The sequence below is a fragment of the Amphiura filiformis genome, chromosome 8, assembly GCF_039555335.1.
Source record: "Amphiura filiformis chromosome 8, Afil_fr2py, whole genome shotgun sequence".
In the NCBI taxonomy this organism is placed as follows: domain Eukaryota; kingdom Metazoa; phylum Echinodermata; class Ophiuroidea; order Amphilepidida; family Amphiuridae; genus Amphiura; species Amphiura filiformis.
Window position 1 is genome coordinate 46140586 of NC_092635.1, and position 26267 is coordinate 46166852.

Below are 26267 nucleotides of genomic sequence, written 5' to 3' on the forward strand. Positions count from 1 at the left end.
TGTTACATTAAAATAAGTGCAAAAGAGTACCTCCTGATGATAAATTTATTATTTATGCCACAAAAATTGAAATATTTTGTCTGTCAAATCTGACGTACGCACATGTGTGTCCGTCAACTCAGACATACACACATGTGTGTCCGTCAAACTGACGTCGTCAAGCACATCTGAATTAATCCTCTTATTTACTATGTTCTATCTTTAAACTTCATTTAAACTCTGCAAACATGTTATACTTAACCTTTTTCAAAAATTTACAAATATTCTTTGATATCCAGTGGCTGTAATGAGGTTAATTGTAGTTGTACCTTACCTTTTTGTAAGTCGTATGAACCACAAACCAATTTTCAAAGACATTTAGAACTATTTATTTATTTATTTGGATTGTTTTTTGACATTTATTCATAAGAACTATATTTGTTACATTAAAATAAGTGCAAAAGAGTACCTCCTGATGATAAATTTATTATTTATGCCACAAAAATTGAAATATTTTGTCTGTCAAATCTGACGTACGCAAGGTTGAAGTTCCAAACCGAAAAAAATAAAATCTGAAGTTCATGTACAACAACTTATATTTTGCTTTCTATATCATTGTAGCTAATTATGTACACTATCATATGAAGTTAGTTGCAGAGAAAAATAACCAAGTTTAGAAATTGACCCCTGTGTTCACTTTTATAACACCTTAGCATATTTTGACTCATAACTGTTATGAGAATACTGTTTTGTAGTTGCCTGTTTCCCAGTTCTCTGTCTGAGGTAGTTTATGTAGTCTATCAATCACCCATAGGATGTTCACACCAGAAGGACCCAGGTTCACACGCCTGTACAGGAGACAAACAAACAAAAGAAATGGAATTGTTAGGTTTGATTCCGATACATATTAATCAGTGCTTCATTATGCTTCCTGTTCCCAAAGTGCGAAAATTATTGAAAAATAATGTTTGTAAAATGCAAACCCAGGTTAACAGACCTTTTTTATTGGATTCAAGTAAAACATGAAACACACACATGAATTCAAGCTGCTATGTTTTGATTCTAGTACACAATATCAAAATGAGTAAATAAAACAATGTTGTCTGACCGATGCACATGCCAAGTTAATTAGCGCCATAGGCGGGGTTTGAGTTCCCTTCATATCTACTGCCCTGTTCTGAATAAAGCTTTGACGCATACTGTATATCCTCACATAGTCACCCCTTCGATTAAATGCCACTACCATTTTTTTTTCAACCAAGATGTTTAAAAAATCCTGATATTTCCATGCTATATCTTGTGTAGTAAGCTTACCAAGGTGCACACACGATCACTTAAGGTTAAATACAATTGATTTTCAAGGCTTGATTCCAGAGGGGCGGAAGTTAATAATGGAAACAGCCATGCAGAAAAGAATGAACTCACGCGTACAATAGTGTATCAATCTGAACTAGGGCCACGGACAAACCGCAGCTCGTGAGTCATCCTATATGTTACAGGGATAGGGCGGGGGCGACCATGATGGCTGATGGGGGGGTTGATTGTGGGCAGCCGTTTTTGGCAATTTTCCTTTGGATTTTCTAAATTTTCAATTTTTAAAATTATCCTGGATGAAGTCTGTCGTGAAATAAACCAATGCTTCTATAGGCTATAATAGGCCTAGTAGGCCTATTTATACCCTGATTATGCAATATATAGGCCTACAATAATAACTACAACAACAATAACAAAACCAACAACCAATATTTTGTTAATCTAATTTGTAAAAATATATTCATAGGCCGTGCCTATTAGACTATAGTATAGCCTAAAAATTCCTGAATTATATAATGAAAAAAAAACGGGCAAAAACAATCAATCGCTGCAGTCAGAAAGAAAGAAACGAACAAGAAAAAAGAAAAAAAAGTGAGAGAAAAATAAAATAAATGGAATTGAATAGACCACATATAGGGACTCGAACATGTACCAAAGTTTTCCAGCTCAAAACTATAGTATTTATATATAGTCAAACTTGTGTCCAGCGCGCTAACCGAATGAGCCACTGGGGGACATATGAAATTGATTGATCTCAAACTGACTATTATGGAATAGTGCATAACAGGCTCTTATGATAAACAAGCTCATCACCGCTGTAAATGTCGGAGGTATCGATGGCTTAAAAAACTCGTTTTTGCAAAATTAGCTTAAATTTGGAGTGAAATTCAAATGGTACAGTAAGCGACAGACATTTGGGAAATAATGTAGGCAGTTAGAAATCAAAATTAACGCTCCACAATCCAGATATCGATAATGTAACATAACAGTGTTTTGTGGTACAAGATTCTCGAAAATTGTTCCCCAAAACGGGCTAATAAAATTTAATCGGTACTGTATTTGGTTTTTCCCCATGGCAACATTATTTCTTTGGTCGATTTGTAGTACAATACGAAAAAGGAGAAAACAATCACTCTGCGTGGTTTTATACGGAGCGAACATTTGAAAAAAACTGCATGGAACGTGTTTTTTATCGTGTGAACATGGTGCGTAAAAATGATTTAAACAAAGGATTTTCAAACGGATTCTAAAAATTTGTATAAACACACAAGAATAATGTAAAGATACATCCATGCACCAACATTTGACTCACTGCGATATTTGATTGCTGAGAAAAACGCGCGGTTTTAGAGAACAACTTTATACGCCTTTTATACGCTTTTTATACGCTTTCTTTGTGTAACCTTAATGGCACCGGTAGTTGGTGAAAGTTGATCATAAACCCAGAAGTGAAACGTAAGTCACTGTTCATAAGTTCATAGTTCGTCATTTCAGTGTGAGTTTTAAGCTTACCTTATGATTTTAACAGGATTTATTGTTCTAAAAATGACCTCTAATAAACCCTCCCTCCTTTTGTAAAATGCAACGCCCCAGGGACGACTTTTCGAGGATATACGGTAATCAGCCAATTAGATTGTTACGATTGTGGAATGATTGAATCATCCAATCAGAACCCCACTTTTGTGTTTACATTGTGTACGTGCACCATGGACATGGAAGGTCTGAGCTTCTATGAAAGCTTCATGTAATGTACGTTGACATTCTTGAACTAAATGGAATACAAAGAATGGAAAAGAAACCAAGAAAACTTGTAAAAGTTAACATTGACTGTGCTCAATGATTCATTCTGCTTGATGACATCAAAAACGTTTACACTAGAGAGGCTCCAAATACACACCACCAAAACTGATACTAAACATACTACAATTAGTGACTTTTCCTTGTCGGTCACTGGCTTTCAAAAAGCGACAAATCAACCAAATATTTGTTCACACCAAGACAATCAAATAAGAGGAAACACACAAATAATGTTGAATAACATTTTGACCCAGACCAATCAGCACCAAGTTATGTTCCCCCTTGTCCTTGTTTTCTGTGACACAACAAACACTAATATCAACTAGTTAGTTGTCACCAGCAATGACCAAAACATGGCATGTTTCCTCCTCTCCTATAAAAGGAAACACACAAACAATGTTGAATAACATTTGACCCACACCAATCAGCACCAAGTTATGTTCCCCCTTGTCCTTGTTTTCTGTGACACAACAAACACTAATATCAACAACTAAAGTTGTCACCAGCAATGACCCAAAACATGGCATGTTTCCTCCTCTCCTATAAAAGGAAACACACAAACAATGTTGAATAACATTTGACCCAGACCAATCAGCACCAAGTTATGTCCCCCCCCCCCTCGTCTTTGTTTTCTGTGACACAATATCAACAACTAAAGTTGTCATCACCAGCAATGACCAAAACATGGCATGTTGGAATGGATGTAAACAAGCTAGAGCAAGACAAAGTAGTAGTTAGCTTAAATGTTAAGTAATCAATTAGCATGTATGTTTTTATCCCTCTCCTTATTTCCCGGTAAATCGTGCCAGTCTGGAAGCCCAGAATAACTTGAAATATGGAACAATTTGATGACAAAATGCTGAACAATTAACATTTTTGCTCAGTTAGGCCTCAAAAAATAAACTGTTTGATTGATGTAACATAAAAAAAATTAGGGTAGGTAGGTCATTCAAACTTTTTTTTTGAGGTCTTATTTGGAATAATCATTCAGGGCAACTATCCCAGTGCTCTGCATGCAACCCAAAACGAGGTTCATGCTTCATTTGCTACATGTACAGCAAATGTTAATTTCTTTGGAAAACTACATTATCTTAGACCTAAACATATTTCACACCATTTTCTCAGTGTAAAGTTAAACTGAATTAGTTAAAATTTATTTGTTATGCAAATGTGAACTACTGTCAATATGGAAATCTATGTTACGTGAATAATATTTATGCAAACTTGAGACTCATAAAAACTTTGACTCTGCTGTGTTTTCTTTCTGGAAACCTAACTCTATTTCTTGGAAATTTATCTACCAGAACACAACAGATTAGTTTCTGTGAAAGGACTGGATGCTCCTCTATTTTTCCTGGGTTTGGAACCATTGGCTTTGTCTTATGAAAACTGCTTCGTGTAGCTGAACAAAAACTTGCCAAGATTTCCCAGTGGAAAATTCCTTATTATTTGCAGGTTTGTTTGCTTCCCACATCTTTATCCATGGGACGATGGTCTACAACTAAACTGGCTAAGTTCACATGACATTTATCGGCAACAAAACTCACTCCCATATCAAAAAACATGTACCAATGTTCCATGGACAAAATCATAACACATGGCTCTGCAAATTGCCACCAAATGTTACACTCATACAAGTTCCTAATACAGAAACACTTTTCACTTCCACCTTCTGATATAAAACAGACCTTTGTCAATCAATCATATTTTTAAATAAAATCTAAGTATGACAAAACTGTCTGTCAAGCACTCAGAAGGAAAGGCTAAGTGGTGATTTACACTAATTTGACACCTTTGCATTATCTGAAACAACTGCCATCTGTTGAAATCACCATTGAGTCTTACATAAGTTTATTTCTATTTCTTTTATTTTATTTATTTTATTTTCACCACACTCTCCCCAGAGTAATAGCTATTCATATACCCAGCAGGTGAGCTAAGTATTTCTCACTGATTACAAAATTGGTGATGAAATATACATTGCAGTGCATGCTGGCAAAACTTCCATTTATACTGCAGTTCAAGGTTGCCATAAAATTTCGGTTCGAATCGTAGGTCAAATAATCAAAGTCACCAAATTTTTTCTCTTAACCATTGGTTTCTATAGGATAGGAAACTAACAAAAGTCGCGGGGAGCCAATGTTGAAAAGTCACCCAATTTTCTTCTTGATTCTTGACCATTTGTTTCTATGGGTCAGGAAACTTGTCAAAAGTTACATCAAAAGTCACCCAAATGGGCTACTAAATCACAGGTTTGGCAACCATGCTGCAGTTGCTAGCAATAAAAGTTGACAAATAAGGTGGTTCCATTTTTGTTGCTTTAGAAAGAAAACATTAGATCACTGGTCAACACAAACATTCAAGCATGATGCTGAATGTGGGGATTGACAACACAAAACAATTGTACCTTGAAAATCCCATCAAAAACTTGGCAAGCAAGAATGTCAAGAATTGTTTAAGGACACAAACACAACACCATTTACCATTACTGAATTAAATAGTGTACCTTTGAATTGTTTTGTAATGCATCTGGCAATTTCTGATTTTAAATGCATTCTTGTTTGCATTCTGAATGCAAAATGCTGGCACTATGCGCTACATGCACAAAGCTTTTGATGAGCAAGGTTCCAGGTATGTCAATTATCGTTCAATTTCAGGCTTTTGTTGATAAATACATGACGTACACTATATTGGTATTCATACATACACATTCATTTTGTATCTCAACACTTTTTACCTGGTCTCAAAGTACTGCTGTTTATGGTGATATCAAAATCCATCCCCTTCTTCCCCAAATCAGCAGCCTCAGGCAGGCAGGGCCACCAACACATTTTCACATCTGTTCTTAGATTGTGGCTCTCTGTCTACGGGACCAATGGCTTAACTGTGAAGCATTACATACAGTACTAGACTACCTGGAATCTAGATTCTTTGGTCCAATTTCTCGTAGCTTGGCTAGTGGTCAGACTTCCTAAGCAAATAGGCTAGCTCTACCAATTCATTTTATTGAGTTATATTTCTAAGTGATGTGCGATGTGAAATTATAAGCACATGTATATAGGACTAATTGGGCTTAAGATTTAAGAAGCCTGAGCAATAGCCATGCTTCGAGAGAGAAACCGGCCATTTGAGTCTAAATTTTTTGGAGAAAAGTTATGATCTATAATCATTTTGTGTTTCTTCTAAAAATGCCAGCATCTGAACTTTCATGTATTTAAAGTAAATATTTCACTTGAAAGAACGAATATAGCATGATGAATGTCTGTGTACACTACGTGATGGACCTGTGCGTGATTGGCTGGTATTTCAGACAACGTCTTTTGTTTTGATTGGTTTGATCAGTATTTCAGCCTGTCCACATTTTGTATTTTAAAATACGATTGCAGTCAGATCATGTACAGCTGTTGGCAATAAGGCAACTTGTACATTCAAGTGAAGTTTTTACTATAGGATATGCTGGTTAAGCAATATATTTTCCTATTAATAAAATAAAAATGAGAATAGCAAATGACAGGCCAAGTGCATTAGTCTCCAAGGACTTTGCCCTTGAGAGGATTACATAATGCTAGCTGCCAACATCCCCAAGGGTCTGTGTTTATTCTCATAGGATGGCTCACAAGAAGGAAATTAGCAGACCAAAGTCTATAGGTTTTGTCGTAATATTACCCATGAGAGGGTTACATAATGGTCAGCTCAGCAGAAATTATGTAGTTAATGAGAAAAAGAGTTGTACTGTAAGTTCAAAATGTTTTCTGTACGAAACCTTTGCTTAACTGCTCTGCCATGTGATCATTACAAAGTCTATAAAGTGTGCTGGGGCCTTTCTTGGTGCATTAGTTGCAAATCACAACAACTTTCTTTTTTATTATATTGCCAGCTAGTTGTTTTCCACACTTTGCTTGCATACTTCTTATCTAAAAAAATTGTGTTCAAACACTTAAGCTAATTATGTTCTTCATACCACACGGCGCATTCTATTTGAGTCACTTGAAACTAAGAATTTATAATAGTATTGCTGCAATGTTCCCCCTTCACATCCTCTCCCCTTCCCCCACAATCAATGTTGGGAACTTGGGATAACATTATTATTATTATTATCATGATTATTGTGCATTGGGCTATTCCAATTAAAATCCACACTACCCCTATTTTGGAAATATCTTCCACAGGGGGAGAATGAATTGCAAATGCTCCATTTGAAACTCACCCTCCCTCTGTGGAAGATTCAGGTTGAATCTTTCTCAAGAGGATGTATGAAATTCAAATGGAGCTGCCTAATGTGCTCATTCTATTTGAAATTCATACTCCACCTGTGGCAGATTTTTCCAAAATTTTAAATGGATTTTAAATGGAATAGCCCAATTATTGTATGGGGTAGAAGGGGGATTATTTCCAAATAGGCCTTCAAAGTGTTCTAACAATTTTTTCTGAAATTGTAGATCAGCTAATCTTTACAAAAAATATCCTCAGAATTATGACATTCTAACCATTTATTAGGTCAACTCCACAAGGTCAAATCTAAATCATACTAAAAAAATTTGTAAACCAGAAAAAGTAGCTCACAAGTCACAGGTTGCCATGATGCACATCATATATGTCAATTGACTAGATTAAATAGATACACAGATGTAATCCTGTCCTAGGATATAGCAATTAAATTCAACAACAAAATGATAAATTTGACAAATTGTTGTACAATATAATATAATACTTTCAATTTCTGAAGCAGGAAACCGGTCACTTTCTGAGTAACTCAGCCTTTTTGGAGAGGAAACATCAGTACAATTTACAATATCGATGCTTCACATTAGAAAACTAAATGCAAACTACTATAGGATTGCTTAAATTGTTTAAATCATCAACGAAATTCTGTGTTTTGACATTTTTTGGATACCATTTTTGAAATCTGCATGAAAATTGCATCAAAATGAGTACAAACATTCCTATTACTAGACCAGCAGTTCTTGAGGTAACAGGAGCAGACTTTGGAATACAGGAACTTTGTAGCAGAACCTCAAATCTTGTACACAAAGTATTAGTAGTCTTTCAGGTGCTGTCATCGGGGTGACGATAAACAGCGGTGGCAGAATACACCAGAGACAATAATATCAACAATCAAAAAAATTTCAAATCGAAGGTGACCTTGTTAGGTCAAAACGGAAACGATAATGTTTGCCTGTGATTAATACAATAATTCCTACTGCTAGAGGGCATTTGTAGAAATAACTTACAGGTGCCTCAATGGGTGATGATCCACATAGGAGAGATCCATATCAATGTGGATTACTGAGATGCAGACCAATGTGGATTTCTCTTGTGAGTGCAGAATGAAAGGCATTTAGAAGAAACACTTTCACTACACGATTATTTCCTATTCCCCATTCCAGAAAAATACAGCAGTAATTTTTTTTGGATTAAAAAATTATTATCAAGTTCTGCCAAATGAAACATATAGCTAAATCATAATCTTTTAGTTAAAAGTCAAATTTTAATATGTAATTTGAGGGAAAATGGTCCAAAAACATGAAATTTTGCATGTTTTCTTACAATCTTGAGTATAGGGTAAGAGTTAGCTTATAATTTTAATATTATATGCTATTTTTGCTAATTGGTTATGAAAAAGATTGGAAAATGTATCTTCCAAAAATTAGAATGCATAACTTGAAATTAGTCTTTGTTCAAGTCTTTGGGCTTGAATGTCACAGAATATGAAAATGGTCGAAAATGCCCTAAAAATGCATGTTTTTGGCCCTTATTTCCAAAAATTGACAAAATATTAAAATTTTACTTTCATTGCCAGTTAGGACTAACTAAAAGATTAGGATTTAGCTATGTTTCATTTGGCAAAACAAAATAATATTTTTCTGGAATGGGGAGTAATATGCAGATCAATGTGGATTTCTCTTGTGAGTGCAGATGACATTGCAACATGAGCATCCTACCTGCCCAGCGCCAATGAACGAAAGGCATTTAGAAGAAACACACTCACTACGCAATTATTTCCTACATGCGGATCACAGCGTCCTTGGGACGGTTGCTATTAATGCAGATCGCATAAGTACACATTGATGTGCATGTACATATTGATGTGCATTAATGCGGTTCTCACCTCCCAGTGTGTAGTCACCTATTATCAACACCGATGCAAAGGGGGAAACTTAACCTGAATTTGGTTATCAAAATCACAGATAATATCTGTATTACTTTTGTTTTTGTTACTTGGTGAATCATAGTACATCTGAAACTTTTGAGATAAATATAAGTGCACATACTGCTTTTCATGGACTAAATCTACATTCTGTTGGATGGTTTCAATTAAAAAATTTTTTAAAGACCCAAGACCCAATTTTGGAAGGTAGGTTATGCAGGAAACTTGGCCAAGGTAATTGCGGTATTTAAATTAACTATGTTATCTGGGTTATCATCAAGTGCATCAGAATAAATAAACCAGATATGTCTGACAAGAAATGGAATGACATGCCAACTTTAAAATAATCTTGTCAGTCTGTATTCTGTCTGTTTTGTACAATGTCATTCCTTCTAATTCTGTTCATCTCTACTGTCTGCATGTCCTTCTGTCAGTTCTACTTGTTTTTTACCTATTCCCTCCCTCCTTCCATGTCTTGCCTGTCAGGTGCCTCTTTTCCTATCTCTCTCCCTCTCCCTCTCTCATCTCTCCCTCCCAGTCTATCTCTCTTATTTCTTTCTTGAAAAAATGCTAGAAAATTAGTTGCTTTTATTAGATTTCAAAATTAAGCCAATCTTCATGATACATGTATGACTCTTCCTTTGTATGCTTTCAAATAAGTACTAGCACAACGCTCTAACCAACTGAGCCACAGAGGCATGCTGGAGGAGAGCAGAAGATTGAAATCCATAACCAAGACTCTGGCACAAATAGCGAGAGTGTCAAAATCATTGCAAGAAAAGCCAGATTAATTCCATGCACCCAAAAACAGAAACGAGTTGTCAAACGACACAAATTAAAACAAGAAAACACAAGTTGACCAATAGCCCAAAGGTCATAAAGTCATGGCTTATGGAAATGATAAAAGTTACCTCAGGAAGGATGGTTAACATACATTTCACATTTTGATGCAGATACTGCACACAGGGGGTGTCATGTCTTTAAGGTTGTGCATGTATTTCAACTGCAATAGACACCATTGGGGAGGTCTTGATATAAACAGAGAATGTTCATCGAAGTTGTAAACAGGACTGGAAAAAGTGTGTAATCCATGAAGCTTATTCCCAGGAAATTCTCACATTTGGAAGAGAAATTTTGATTTCTCCAAATAAAGAAACTGTGGGAAATGTTGGGGAAATGTGGCTTGTCATCCCAGCAATTTGAGTATTTGTTTCAGGCCTGCTTATACAACTTACTGACACAAGAGGGAGTGTTTCACATTTAGGTTCAGTGTATGAGACATGCATAGAGATGAACCAAACAGGCCATTGAAGGGGTGTGGGGTCACTACATGTCTTCCACAGCAAGTTTGTTACCTTCCTGGCATTGAATAAAGCCAGTAACCATTAATTTGCACACCTGGGTGGGGAGAGGCAATAGGGGTATTAAGACTAGGGGTCTGTTACCGTCAAGCAAAATTTTAAATATGTGGACAAACTCAAAAAAATAGAAATCCTTGATTCTTTTAGTATGTAAAGGGTTTAGGGGGGACATTTTAAAAATGGCATTTAAAAAGTTGCATTTGGCCTGTTGGCATGGTAACGGACAAAACAAATATTAGTCGAAAATGACCAAAATTTACAATTTTCATTTTTGAAAAAGGGCAAAGTTTGGTCGAATGCCACAAATATATAAGATGTGATATAATTTTTAATTTTTTTCTTCAGATAGGGGCATGCTTTGGTAGTCCTTGCAAATGAAGAAAGAGCTTGTCACTCTTTTAAAAGATCCTTTAATTTTAAGTAGAAAAAACACATTTTTGGGCAAAAATTGTAAATGTCATTTTACCCCAACATTGAAGGGGTGTAACTGTAAAGAAGAAGTTGATATTTTGTAATTGTATAGTGGCATAGCTAGAGTGAACCCTTGCTGACAGATATATAGTTTCAAAAAATTGGGGTCTCAACTTCTAAAGAAGTTCTGGCTTTTTAAAAGTACCAAGTTTTTGAAATAATGTGTATTTTTTAAGGGGAATTTATGGCAAAAAAGACAAGTTTCGCTTAAAAGGATTGTGTTTAAATAACTGTAATAATTATTGAATATATTTCTATTGATGAAAAGATTAAGTGACTTCTTAAATTTGAGTCTCAGTTTTAAATGGTACAAACAAGCTATATTATACATACATGCCTTTCAAGCAGATTAGACAGATCGCAGCGCTATTCAAATACAGATAGAGGGCAGCGCTTGGAAGACAGGTTACTTTTAGCATCAGACAGCTAGCTACCCAGTACAAACAACAGAGTTCACCAACTTTACAAGAACACCAATCAGGGGCTGTGCAATAATGATAAGCCCTGTAGGAAGGGTAGATATGGGGGGGTCCAAGAATTTTGGCAACCCCCAAAAGAGGGGAGCAATTTTGGCAGGTCAAAGGGGTGAGGGGTCTAGTACATGAACCTATACCATGGTTCCTAGCCGTCAGAGGAGCTCATAGGGTAGTGTCAATATACCGTAAACGACATATCTGATTTGCCCATCAGGTTTTTGTAAGTTTGCCACTGCTTTTAGACAGCTAGATACCCGGTACAACAGAGTTCACCAACTCTACGAGAACACCAATCAGGGGCTGTGCAATAATGATTTGCCCAGGTTTTTGTTTGCCACTGCAAGCTAGGTGGTGGCAATTGACATTGGAGCACATTTACGGGGCAGACTATACTACAGACACGCTCTGATAAGGGCTTAGAAAAACAGTGCAGAAATGTTCAAATATGCCAAATTCTTTGCTCACTACGGTACCCTTGCATTATACATGTACATCCAGACCATTATTATAAGGTTTGCAAATTGGGAACTCAAACATAGGGGGGCAAAGATTTGTTGGCAGGCCGGAAGGGGCAAGCAATTCTTTTTGGAACGCCGTTTGGAAGTTTTAAGCCTAGCCCTCAACATCAGGAAGCATGTAAAGTTTCATCTCCAGCAGATGGATCTTCAGGGAATTCAACATCAGAAAATGTTAACCAAGAAACATTTGAAAATCATCAACATCATGAACTATGTGCTGCTTTTAACATCAGGCAGCTACTAGTACTAACCCAGTACAATCAACAGTGTTCACCAATTCTACGAGAACACCAATCAGCAATAGGAAGTATGTGAAGCTTTATCTTCAGTAGATGAATCTACTAGCTACGCCGGTGGATTCAAGAGGTATTGCAAACGCTATTCAGTTACCCAAGGAAACATGTACATCGACATACATAAAGCATTGAAGCATTGACGCTAGTAGCTCACATTCAGTCAGGAAAATATGACAAAATTACAAACATCAAAATTAAAAAGCCTTCTAGCCAAGATAAGAGGAAATACAGACGGACAGCAATGCATTCTTTCTGAATCAGAGATATGATTAGGTCATGAATTGGCCCTAAAGGTTATATACCACTAACAGGCCTGGGCGATACATGGAAATACGACGAGTAACTATCTGTGAGAGTTCTGAATATGAGAAACGTCCACCCGAAATTAGCCATTTTGCCATTGAAACCCGTGTAATACATAATTAGTGGTATTTAACCTATAGTCAGCAAGAAACAAACAAACCCAATTTCCAAGAAGCAGAAAGAATTTATTATCGATGGGTATGAGCATGTAGAGGTCACTGGGAATCCGGGCTGGGAATATAGAGACCCTTCTGCTGTTGCTAAGCAAATGCGTTTTTTGGTGGATGTAAAATAGCAGCAAGAGGGCATTTAGCATGTTTAGCAGGCCTACATCTGAGACGAGTATCTGACCCCACAACACACAAGTAGTTTTTTTCCGAGAGATCAATGATGAACTTGCAGATCCTGCAGATACAACGGTATAGTGCCTAAAGCAAGCGGTGCAGAAACCAGAACTTTATCATCCCATTACTCCTATTACTTTGGGGACAAATAGATTATTTAGAGTACAAGATGACAAACTTAGCAGTGTCAGCATCAAAACTCTCACAGACATCTGTCAGGCACTGTTCATGATCTCATTAGAAAATCCCACACATGAGCGACTCCGATTATAATTCTAACAATCTACACAAAGTAAAGACTTGAGCATCACTTTATGATGGGTTGGCAATGGCTTCACCATGTCCACATTTTAACTTTAAAAACAAAACAAAAAACTGTGACATTGCATTTTAAAAACAATAATTCAAGTGCATTGTCCAGTCCCCCATGTTTTTATAAACATTTTTCTATTGTTTTGTACAATGTTTGATCTTTCTTACATTTGAGATTTGTTTTCAGTATCATGCAGTCTTAGAACTAAATTTATAGATAACATTGTATAAAACAAAGTAAAATGTTACTTGGTATGTCAGTTGCTGTTGTTGCTATAAACCCCAGATAAGGTAGAAACATCTGGTAAAAAGGACTTTAATGTTATAAATCCACGAAATTATCACATTCTCATTATGTTTAAACCATATTTAGATTATTGGTGATAAAGTCAATCAATGGGTCCAGTAGTGAATAGGCCTAAATAAGAAGTAGAAATGATTATTATACATGGAAAACCCCTAGCCTACTCCAGAGTAGTGACCAACTGAAATATAATGTGTTTTATTTGGTTTCAATTGTTGTAATCGATTTATCCATTGTTTAGGAAGAGTAGAGATTGTAAAAGACAGATAACCACCACCAAGAAATTAATGCCCATGGTAACCATTTTAAGCCTAACTTTGCACATTTTTCATGCATTAAACCATATGGCTGGGGAGGGTCACTGGCAGTTTACTAAGTGAAAATTACTTAAATAAATGATAACCAACGGTTATCATGGGTCAATGAACTATTCTGGGTATGTTATTTGCAAATCACAAGCCAATAAAGGATTTTTATACTGTGAAAGTGCTATGTAATTAGCTCATTTTTATCGAAAATAGCGAACTTTCTTCAAAGTAAAACTTCGTTATGGGGTAAAGACCCCAATTTTTTTATTGGTTGGTTGATCATCCCCATTCATAGTCATTCTCATCCAACCCCTGACTTTAATCAGCAAACTTCTTCTTGAGAGTTATTGAATTTCAAAGTTATACCACTTTTACTAATGAATAAAATTGCAAAAAAAAGGGATTTTGCATTGCATATTACACAATATTCTAGGTGGGTGAGAAAACTGGCAATACTATTTTTGTAATGTCTAATACATAGGTATTTATCAGCAGCAATTTAAATTGTTCCATACTTCTAGCAATTTCATTAGTGCTAGCTAGAAAAATGTGTCTTTTTCTAACTGTAAAATTGAAAAAATGTACTTTACCTGTGGCAATCTTCAAAGAACCGTTACCATGGCAACAAGGGATTTTCGAATTTTTGATCAAGTTACAAAATCATTAGACCCAAATACCTTTCCTATCACAAGATTTAGGCAAATTCCATGAACCTTTATTTTTGGCTTTGTCCGCACATTGCTGAATTGATCCAGACCCCCAGTCTTAAGGATTTATATTAGGATTAATAATATTCATTTGTACGGTCAAACCTTGCGTGTCCATTTTTTCAATTTGGGTCCATTGATGAAGAACAACCATTTTTTGGTCTTGGCTTTTCATTTAAATTTGGGTTCAGATTTAGCACTCTAAAGAGCTGTTACCTTATTATATTATATAAAGCAGGTCATTGTAAGCTTTTTTTTATTGACTATAAAGAAATATCATGAGTGGCCTATCAACACATGTTCATAGATGTCAGTATCAATATAAATCCAACATCACCTGGAAAAGATTTGAACAACCCACTTAGGATTCTATTATGAGTAATCAGTCACACCATTAATGTGTGGTAATTAATTACTGAAAGCACAGATGAGGTATTAACAATTATTATACTCATTTATATATATTTTTATTTATTCCTTTGGAAGTTTATATAATTTTACAACTTGTGTGCGACAGATTGATGCTGTGTGCTCTGATTGATTGACCCAGGAAAAATACCAGGGCTGTGAGAGGCCTCGGACTAAAAAACATGGATATTCACTAGTCTAGGCTAGCAATCGGGATTTGTCCACTGTGACTGTCAATGCTGTGAAACAACATTACTAGTGTAAGCTTACTCGCCAGATTACAGTCTTAAAGCTTAGGCCCATTTGTCGACATCAGTATCCATATGACAAAAAATGAAAATACCTTGCCTCCTAGGAATTGACACAAGTACAGCCTATTTATATAGGTTGGGTGCATGCTGCAAATTTGTCATAGTTAATAGCCGATGAGAAGACAATATTTCATGATCTACTTCAATCGATCAATCAATAAATTACTACCTTTACTTCCACATTTTCACATAACTGAAAGAGAAAGAGTGGCTCAGTGTTAAGTATTCTTGCTTCTGATGCTTGAGATCCCGAATTCGATACAGTTTTGAATTCGCACTTCTGGTGTATGAGGCATGGGTTTGATTCCCAGTAGCAGATAAACTTGTTCAGTTCAGTTCAGTTCAGTTCAGTTCAGTTTTATTTCATCAAATTCCATCCATTCAATAATTACAATATAAAAAAGCTTTTACAAACATCGTATAATATGGTGAAAATGATGAGGATGCCACTGAACGCAGAGCGTGGTATTGACTTCGAAAAAAGTCCGAGGACAAAAATCAGACTTCCACTCTCCCATACTGCATTTTAGAGTTGTGTATATGAACCATGACAGAATTCCGTCATTCTGAGGGGGTGTTAAGCTGTACAAAAGAGCCATACCTGTATATAGCGTGCAGTTAGTTCAAGGAGAGTAGGGTGTTAACCCCTGAGTGTCCCAACCCGTCCCAGTGTTCAAATGCACCCCAATGGAAATAAGCTTCACAAAATTGGATTATCCAGGGTTGTCAAATCCGAAAAAATCAAATGTATTCAAAAGTGTGTTACATTGAATAGAGTTAGTGATTTTAGTGGACAAAATCAATTCTAAAATAGTACAAACTTACCCGACCATGCCATGTTCTTTTGTTTTCACATGATGGAGGAACAACAAAATAGCTTGAAACATATTACTACGGCCCTGCAATGATAATTATAATAATATTAGTTTTATTTACGAAAGCATGTTATCTTGCATTTTTCAACAAATAGTATAATTAAAGAAGTTTGTTTGTTTGTTTGGTGAAAAAAGTGGTAAAAAACTGTGTAAACCCAGTTCATCGCAGCACCTGTGTTTTGCATAATTACTCCCAATTCTCACATTCCTCTTACCATAGTGTGCACAGCATACGAAATAAAGAATTCTAATGTTGTTGCTGTTGCCTCAATGTTTATCTTCCGTATACCCCCAAGATATGGTGTATTGTGCATTACAACATTGTTCCACGGTAGAAGGGATACAGTTCCAATTAGGCCTTTTAAGTGTTTGAACAATTTTGTCTGAGATTCAGTATTGCCTGACAAACAAAAGGGGTAAAAACGAACTTCGTTAAGGTGGTACTACACCCCTTGGTAAATTTGACTATTTTTGCATTTTTCTCAAAAACTAATAACACACTGGTAACAAAAGTAATGTATATTCTAGGGGCAAGGAATCTAGTTACTACACTGGAATTTCAGTGACTCAAGACAAGTAGTTATTGATTTATTGATCAAATATTGGTTTTCCCTCATTTTTGACTGTAACTCCACAATTGTTGTCTGTGCTGAAATAAAATTTCCAGTGCAGTAGTTGTAGTCCTTGCCCCTATGATATACATTATACATATCTTACTTGTCACCAATACGCTATAATTTTTGAAAAAAAAGAGCAAAAATAGGCACAAAATTGGCCAGGGGTGTAGTACCACCTTAACTCTACGACAAACAATAATACTTTGTTTATAAACACATGGATCAGACCGACATCCCTAAATCTAAATTGCTTAATACTTTGTTTATAAATACGAGGATCAGACTAGCATGCCTGAATCTAAATTGCATAAAATCATTTATAGGATCTATAAACCCTACTTTCAAAAACCCTTTTTATCCTTATCAGTAAATAAATGATCCAAACCACAAAAAGCCTTATTTCAAATAAATATTTGCTCATTATGCAAAGATACCAGTGGTCCCATTTACCTTAGGTAGATCCCATGTGTCATCTGTGATAATGACCTTGTAATGGGGTGGGTTGATTTTGGTTTGGAACAGCAGCAGATTATCTTTCTTCTTCAAATCTAAAATGACACAAAATATAATATACAGTCAAGATGAAATCAAACAATGGTTTTTATTTTGATAAACAAAAACTTTTTAATCAAATGCACATGCAATGTCCCTCCAGAATAATTTTCCAATTGAATATTGTACATTATAACGACTTCATACACTTTTTTCTGTCAAAATGGAGATTTTCGGAATGTGAAATGTTACGGATGAAAGATATTTTGTTCAGATTTTGTAAGCTAAAATTTTATTCTCACATTAGTCTACCGGTAGGGATTTCAAATCAAATTTTGGCTCTCATATCAAAAGGGATTTTAATACTGGTATGAAAGTTCACAGGTAGGAACAAAAACAAGCATAGAATGAAATCAAACGATCCTCCTTTAAAAATCAATATTTTTATCATACCATCATACATATATTTTCATTAGGAGCTGAAAATATGCCATATTAAGCTTACCTGGTTTGTCTGGGGTCTTCATAAAGTACTGGCTTGCAAACGTCTTCCCATCAGGATACTTGGGATGTGCCGGAAGACGGGAATCTAAATAGCTGCATAACATGTGCATTACAATCTGACATGGGAATAAAACGAGAATGGCTTTAAATTAAGATATTTAAATTGCCATGGTAACATTTTGCAACTGTTCTGCTTGTCATTCCTCTCTAGTCGGAAGGGTCGCTAGTTTGAAAGTTCTCTAGACCGAAAGGTCGCTAGTCTGAAAACCAAATTAAGTTCGCTAATCCGAAGGTTCTCTAGTCAGAATATAGAATAAGGGTTAGTGTTAGGATTAGGGCTAGGGGTTGGGGTTAGGGTTAGTGAGCCTTATTCTATATTCGGACAAGAGAACCTTATTTATTATTTGGATTAGCAAACTCTCGGACTAGAGAACCCGATATTTTGGACTAGCGCACCTTTTTTTTCAGAATTCGGACTAGCCAATGCCATTGGCCCAATGGTAAATTACGTGTTCGGACTAGGGAACCTTCAGACTAAGGAGCCTTTGGACTAGGGAACCTTCAGACTAGAGAGTTGGCGCCATTCTGCTTTGTGGGAAATGTTGGGGAAATGCAGTTGTACTTACAACTAATCAGAGATTTTTAAATAAATCAAAGAAATTTATAATGCAATTTATTGTCTAAGTGATGTAATAATCAGGTTAACTACCATAGCAACAGATGAATACAATTTTTGAATAGATCGCCCTGCACTACAAGCAGGTTGCACTCATCAACTATGTATGTCTGCAATCATAGATTGAATACAATGCCGCTCTTGTGACAGATACTAATCTTACAGGTGTGAGTGATTAGCATTTCTTTGACATCTATGATCCAATGCATAGGTACTGCGTGAAAGCTGTAGTGCAGGGCGATCTATTCAAAAATTGTATTCATCTATTGCAATGGTAGTTAATCCTGTTACATCATCACTTCAATGGCAAATTCTAATGAATGAAACCGTTACACAACACATGCAAATTAATAATTCAGACCAAAGACTATCAATTAGATTCTAGTTTTCACACTTACAGCTGAATCAGTGGGAAGATCCTGATCCCATTTTCTTCCTTTGAACTCTGAACCCTGGTTCCATCTGAAATCACTCATACATCCACCTTTAGATAAATCTGTAGAGTCGTGGAAACAAGAAAAATAATCATTTGTAATACATCATACACACGTTGCAGACATAACAAGTGCTCCAGTGCTAAAGTCTTATTCAGATTTCATTTGACAGCTTAACCATCGCGTATACGCACGCGACGTCAAGCATGTGCATTGGACCTTGTGCAAATAATACGCGCTGGATGGCTAACAGTACGCTTAATTTGTAAAAGGGAATCTGAATAAGACTTTACAGACCTTTTGAGGAGAATTCTTATGAAAAGCACGATCAAACAGCACGACCATCAAAATAAGTTATTCAATCAATCAATTTCTGGCAATTTGAACGCGTATTCAACCACACAGTAGACACCGGCTCTATGCATTCAACAATTGGTTATGGTGTTTTGTTTTACCCCGTGCGACATTTTTCTGAACTAATTTCCGAAGATTTACAATCATCTTCTGGAAAGGTCTATTGCATCTGTTCAACTAGTATGCTGCTGAGATATTTGAATGTTACCTAAATACAATATAAAACTCATTCACAGCTAACGTATCCTTGTTTTCTGGAAGCGAGCAGTGGGTAACATACCGCTAGCTGAATGCAAAGTTGTCAGTGCACATTAATAACAAAGCACTTAGGACCCTCTTGCACTCTGCTGATGATACACAATTCATGTACATTATTTTTTCATTTCCAAAATTTCTTTTTTTATGACCTCACTAATTATGGAAATCCAGAAATTTCAGCAGTGGGTAACATACCGCTAGCTGAATGCAAAGTTGTCAGTGCACATTAATAACAAAGCACTTAGGACCCTCTTGCACTCTGCTGATGATACACAATTCATGTACATTATTTTTTCATTTCCAAAATTTCTTTTTTTATGACCTCACTAATTATGGAAATCCAGAAATTTCTGAAAAAGTTCAATTTCTGCTACTATTCTTTCAGTTTCATTTCTGCTACAGAGACAGCGCCATTGGAATGACACAAATGAGAATAAGACAACTAGCTTTACTCTACAATCTGAGACTGAATTAAAAAGACTAGTTTGCATATACCATCACTGTCAATCAAAACTCCCTATGATCCTTGATTGATTAGTATGGTGTAAAAGGAAATGAATTTTCTGTTATGAGCCAGGAACCCTATTTGCATAACATTGGTGAATGTTACGTAAGAGTTAGGCGGGTTATACGAAGGTAGGCGCTAGGGCGTTGGCCAGTCATTGACTGTTTTCCTAGAGACCAGTGCACATCACGGATAGATTGACTGTACACGGATAGATTTACGTTGCAAAATTTGAGTTTGGAGTTGTGGAGTTGTGAATAGGAGTTTCGCTGGAATTAATTTGTTGTCCTTTGGAAGGTGTACGATAGACATAAGCTGGGTACTATCGTGAGTACTAATTTTGTTTTATTGACATAAACTTAATAACATGTCGCAAGAAGGACAATTTGTAATTGTTCGTCAGGAACCCGCTCCTAACCAGGTCGCTGCACAGATATTAGCTAATAATATTGGTGTCCCTCAAATCGGGGCACAGTCAGGCGCAGTGAATCAAGCTCAAGCTCCTCAACATCAAGCTCAAGAGAATCTAGCGCAGCCACCTGCGGCTCCTCCGGCGCAACCAGCGCCAGTGTCCGCCCAGGTGATTTCTCAGATAGTGAATCAGGCGATTTGGTGTGACTTCCTACATTGATAACGCCATTATTCCCTAAAATCAGCATCTAAAGAGGTTGAAGAATTAAAGTTACAATCCAAGCTAAATTTCAACCACAGAGGTAACAAAACTCAGTTCCAATTCAATCACGAGATTTTATCGAATGTTGAAGCCTCCATTTCCCGTATTGAAGAGGGCAACATCATCGAAGTTCTGCCCCTTTTGAAAGAATCTGCAGAGAAACTTTCTAAGAGAAATAAACTGATAAGACTAGCTGATAAATCAGACGGGGGGTGGGCCGTCGTTGATGAATATCTGTCAGCCGACCTAGCAGAAGATTCTGATGATGACCGCCGTATCAGATCAGCGCAGGCAAAGGCCAGTAGAAAGAAGAGAGCGCTGAGCGGCGTCTCAAATCAACAAAAGCCGTATCAGCGCAAAAATGCAGTATGGTCAGGCGTGATGGTAATCCTAGTGGCGCTAATTTTCGTACGCCAAAATTATGGATACGGGTCAATATCAATTTGGGAATTCCCAGAAAGGAGGCGACAGATGTTTTGCCTGTGGTGAGAGGGGTCACTGGCGCAGACAGTGCACTGCCGCTTCCCAGTCTGCAATCAAAGGTTATGGGGCAGCATCTACCTCAAATATGCCCAAGGAGGGAGCCAGATGGTATTAACAATGAAGGTAATACAAATATAGATTTATTTATTTGCGATTATGAGACAGGAAAAAGATATAGAAAATGTACGGTTAGAGAGCTAACAGATCGGGATTTCAACAAAGCTTTGATACTTGGTAAAAATATAATAATAGGCCCTACATGGGGTTATAGTTGAAGTTATAAAGTTGATCACAAGCCTACAAATATTTGGTAGGTGAGTATGAAATGTCATGATGAACGCATGATATACGTAGCTTCAAAAACTAATAGGAATTTTTTGAAAAACGTTTCATAATTTTGCACAGATTATGGTTTACCGGTACAAGTTCGACAGGAGTGGTCAAGGCCGTTAACACTCTACATTCTGGAATGCGATGATATTGACTTCTATTTCAATAATTATTTTGATTACTTAATTAGGACGCGAGGAGCCTTACGTTAAAGGTAGGCTTAAAGCATCATTGCCTTTTTGGCGGTTCATTGGAGCGGAACCTGACATTATTGACTTAATTTCTAACGGATACAAGATCCCGTTGCTATCTTCGCCTGGACCCGCCAAATTTAACAATAACAAATCTGCTATTAAACATCGAGAAGTCGTATCACAGGCAATTCAAGAACTTTTAGACAAACAATTGGTAGTTGAATGTGATGAAATACCGAAGATAATTAATCCACTTTCAGTTTCTGAACAAAGTTCAGGGAAATTAAGATTAATTTTAGATCTCAGATATATTAATTATTTTGTTTGGGGAGAGAAGATCAAGTTCAAGACTGGAAATGTGCCTTAGAATTTTTTAACAAAGACGATTTTATGTTCTCATTTGATCTCAAGTCGGGTTATCATCATTTGGAGATATTCCCAGATCACACCCAGTACCTGTGTTTCGCATGGGAGTTCAGTGGCACAATCAAATATTACTCATTTAAGGTCTTAGCTTTTGGCTTAAAATCGGCACCTTTCATCTTCACTAAAACTTTAAGACCTTTGGTAAGATATTGGAGAAGACAGGGATCTTCATAGTACTGTATTTAGATGATGGATGGGGACGAAGCGGGTCCTTTGACCAGTGTGAAGTGATTGCAAAACAAGTAAAAGCAGATTTGCTCTCAGCCGGTTTAGTGCCTAATGTAGACAAGTCAGTTTGGAATCCAACTAAACGGTTAGATTGGTTAGGGTTAACATGGGACTCAACAATAGGGGCGATTAGCGTTACAGAAAGAAGGGTTAACGATATCATTGCATTTTTTGAAAGAATTCAAAAGGACTTGCCATATGTTTCGGCTAGAAAGCTAGCCTCCTTTGCAGGCAAGGTTATGTCATTATACCCAGTAGTGGGATACATCGCTCAATTGAAGTCAAAGTATTTATACATGGAAGTAGAGAGGAGAGTTCACTGGGATAAAGTTTATAAGCTGTCCAGTGACAGTAGTGTGATAGAAGAACTATTTTTTTGGAGAGAACATGTAGTAGAGTTGAATAAGAGACTTCTCTTTGAATATTCTTGTCCAGTATGCTTAGTATATTCAGATGCTAGTGATTCGGGTTGCGGGGCCTGGTCGGCAGAGTGTGGGGATTAAAGTTTTTTCAGAATTGGAACATAATTGAAAGCAAAAAGAGTTCCACCTGGAGAGAACTTAAAGGTGTATTTTTAGCTTTGCAAGCCTTTACACCCCAATTACAAGGAAAGAAGATATCATTGTCTACCGATAATCAAGGCGTGGTCTCCATAGTCACAAAAGGTAGCATGAAGCCAGAATTACAGGAAATTTCTTTGAGCATTTACAATTTGTGTAAGAACAAAGGCATTGAAATATAAATAAATTGGGTTCCCAGATCTGAAAATTCTGAAGCTGATGAGCTGAGCAGGAGAATAGATTTTGACGATTGGGGTGTGAGTCCAGAATTTTTTGACATGATTGATAAAATGTGGGGACCACATTCTGTAGACCGGTTAAGCTGATGAATTCAACACAAAACTAAGAACATTTAATTCAAAGTACTAGTCGCCCAAACCAGCTCACGTTGACGCCTTTACATGTGATTGGGCTGGAGCGCAGAATTGGTTGGTTCCACCAATAACTTTGGTGAGCAAGGCAGTTAAACACTTAGTGGCATGCAAGGCTTCTGCAACTTTAGTAGTACCTTGCTGGACTTCGCTGCATTTTGGCCTATTCTCTTTTCACCACATAGCAAATACAAGAAAGCCATAGTGAATGAACTAAGGTTCAATGATCCGAAGCATATTTTCGTGCAAGGAAAGAATCCTAATTCTCTGTTCGGATCCCCAAAAATGACTAGCGCCGTGTTGTGTTTAAGGTTAAACGGAGCCTTGTGTTAATTACAACAAATTATATTATAAACATGATCCATAAATTCCCTTATGTAACGGCACCAAAACGGTGATGAATGTTTTGAAAGCGTCTACATTTTAAGGCGTGGTGAAATAAATAATTTGGAGAAAGATGTGTTTGCTCTGAATAGCAACAAAGCCACTGGGCAAGAGATGTTTATTAATCTCCACTGGGAGATGCGGTGTTTTAATTGTATCACAGATTATAGAAGGAATGTGATTGTATATAAATACGGAAAGCCACTGGGCACACGTATACAATATAACGAGTTTGATCCACTGGGAGTCTTTTCTTACTGCCGAGTACAGAATAGTCAAGTCCAAGTTGAAGAGTTCAACAAAAGAGAACGTTCGCTGATAGACGTTTTTTAATTTGTTTCAGAGATGGGGTGACTGGAGACTTGAATCTGGAAAAGGCGTTATTGGCTTCTAGAGCGCCAAACACGGTTGCCAAGTATAGCCGAGCATTCGAGAACTGGAAGGCATGGAGTCTGTCTCGAAATATTTCAGTATCTTCCCGCGATTAAAGACGATATAGCGAGCTATTTGATTAAATTGTACAATGAAGAGGCCCCTTATTCAAGAATAGAAAGTGCGTTTCTGCGATTAAATGGTATCATGACTGTTCACTTTTAGTTAAAGATAACCCGTGTGAATATAAAATCTTGCATTTATTGTTAAACGGCTTAAAAAGGCTAAGTCAGAAACCAGTTCCCGAAAAAGGAACCCATAACTCCAGAAATGCTACATGCTATAGTAGGGAAGAATTGTTCGCCAGATAGTCTGGCGGGATGCAGGCTATGTGCCATGCTGCTAATATCTTACGCAGGTTCCTTAGACACTCTGAGCTTGCAGAGTTGAGAGTTTGTGACATTCAGTATTTCGGTTCAGATATGAGGTTGTTTATAGTGAAAAGTAAAACTGATCAATTTAAGAATGGAGTGTGGCTTATAATAGCGGCTACAGGTAAAATAACATGCCCGGTCAGTATGTTCTATAGGTACATCACATTAGCTGGTATTCAGCTAGATGGGTCTGATCAGTATCTCTTCAGACCTCTTGTGTTTATGAAATCATCTGGAAAGTATTTCCTGAGGGCAGGTAAAATGTCATATTCTAGATGTAGAGATTTGCTTAAAGAAGCTCTGGTAGGTATTGGAGTAGACTCCAAAAGATTTGGACTACACAGTTTAAGAGCTGGAGGGGCCACAGCAGCAGCCAATACAGGAATACCGGACCGTCTTTTTAAAAAGCATGGTAGGTGGCGGTCTGAGAGCGCTAAAGACGGTTACGTGACTGAATCATTACAGAACCAATTGGCAGTTTCAATGAGTTTAGGCATCTGAGTAAGTTATAGAAGTTATTGCCACTTGGACATGAAACTTGAAGTGAAAGGCATGCAGTTTTAGATATTAATTAGCAGTCAAGTGAGGACTTTCTAAAGTAGTCAGAATGAAGATTATTGCAATTGAGGTATATTTATAGGAAAGGTTGTTAATGTAGTAGTAATTTATAAGTAAGGTAATTGCCTAAATAATAACATACATGAGATTAAGCACAACCATTGCATTGCGATTATTCCTTGATCCAGCTTTTGCCCGCTCTTTATACCTTGAGATTAGGGAACATGGAGATGTCCATTGTCTCCTCGAAGAACGGTGTTCCCCTATTCTTAATATTTGTTATGTTCCTTTTAGTTAAAAGGGGAGGGGCAAATATGGGGGAGGGCGGTATAGAAAATATTTTATTTACGTTTGAGGGTACCAAATTAGTAAATAAATGAATTTTCTGTTATGAGCCAGGAACCCTATTTGCATAACATTGGTGAATGTTACGTAAGAGTTAGGCGGGTTATCTGAAGGTAGGCGCTAGGGCGTTGGCCAGTCATTGACTGTTTTCCTAGAGACCAGTGCAGTGCACATCACGGATAGATTTAATTTTTTGTTAAAAATTGTTAAAAGGTGGGTTTCAGCCCAAATTTAGCTTGTTGGAAGTCAATTGCAGATTCGGATTATTCTGGCTAGAAAGAAAAAAGCAACAGCAGGACTACGTAGCCATAATAAGTAAGTTGTGTTCGAGTTGTCGTGATTGGCGGTGATCTATTATAGTAAGTATGATATAGGCCTTGCCTGTCTAGTTGTGATATTAATCATGCTAATCGTGTCGTGTCGGGTAGTATCGTGTTGGTGTGTTCAAAAGGTGTAGGTTACTTAACTTACTTAACACAAATTTTTCACGATAGGTTCTTGCACTGTCCATTGTCTCCTCGAAGAACGGTGTTCCCCTATTCTTAATATTTGTTATGTTCCTTTTAGTTAAAAGGGGAGGGGCAAATACGGGGGAGGGCGGTATAGAAAATATTTTATTTACTTTTGAGGGTACCGAATTAGTAAATAAGGTTGATTCATCTGGTGCCTTCATCAGAGAAAAGGAATCACAGAAAAACAAAAAATTAGGCAAAAAGCAACTTTTCTAGGCATTGGTGACATGGTACCTTTAGGAAAGAAAGTTTTCTATTATGAACATCTAATTTTTGAGATGGTTTGTATGTTTAAAGATGCAAAATTAACCATAACACACACAGT

The 26267-nt window shown here is 36.7% G+C and overlaps 1 protein-coding gene across 2 annotated transcripts in view; it reads right to left on the reverse strand.

The window, feature by feature from the left end:
• Nucleotides 1–704: 704 nt before the first annotated feature.
• LOC140159114 (transmembrane protein 209-like) overlaps nucleotides 705–26267 on the reverse strand; it is a 31353-nt gene continuing 5790 nt past the window's right edge. Inside the window, exons 9-13 of one of the 2 annotated variants that reach the window (XM_072182466.1) lie at nucleotides 18920–19017; nucleotides 17847–17961; nucleotides 17300–17397; nucleotides 16183–16256; nucleotides 705–827 (exon numbers count right to left, since the gene is read on the reverse strand). In XM_072182466.1, the coding sequence (XP_072038567.1) occupies nucleotides 713–827; nucleotides 16183–16256; nucleotides 17300–17397; nucleotides 17847–17961; nucleotides 18920–19017 (500 nt within the window). In that variant the 3' untranslated portion in view covers nucleotides 705–712. Of the gene's footprint in view, nucleotides 828–16178; nucleotides 16257–17299; nucleotides 17398–17846; nucleotides 17962–18919; nucleotides 19018–26267 lie in introns of those variants that run through there. The other variant, XM_072182469.1, reaches the window with a different exon arrangement.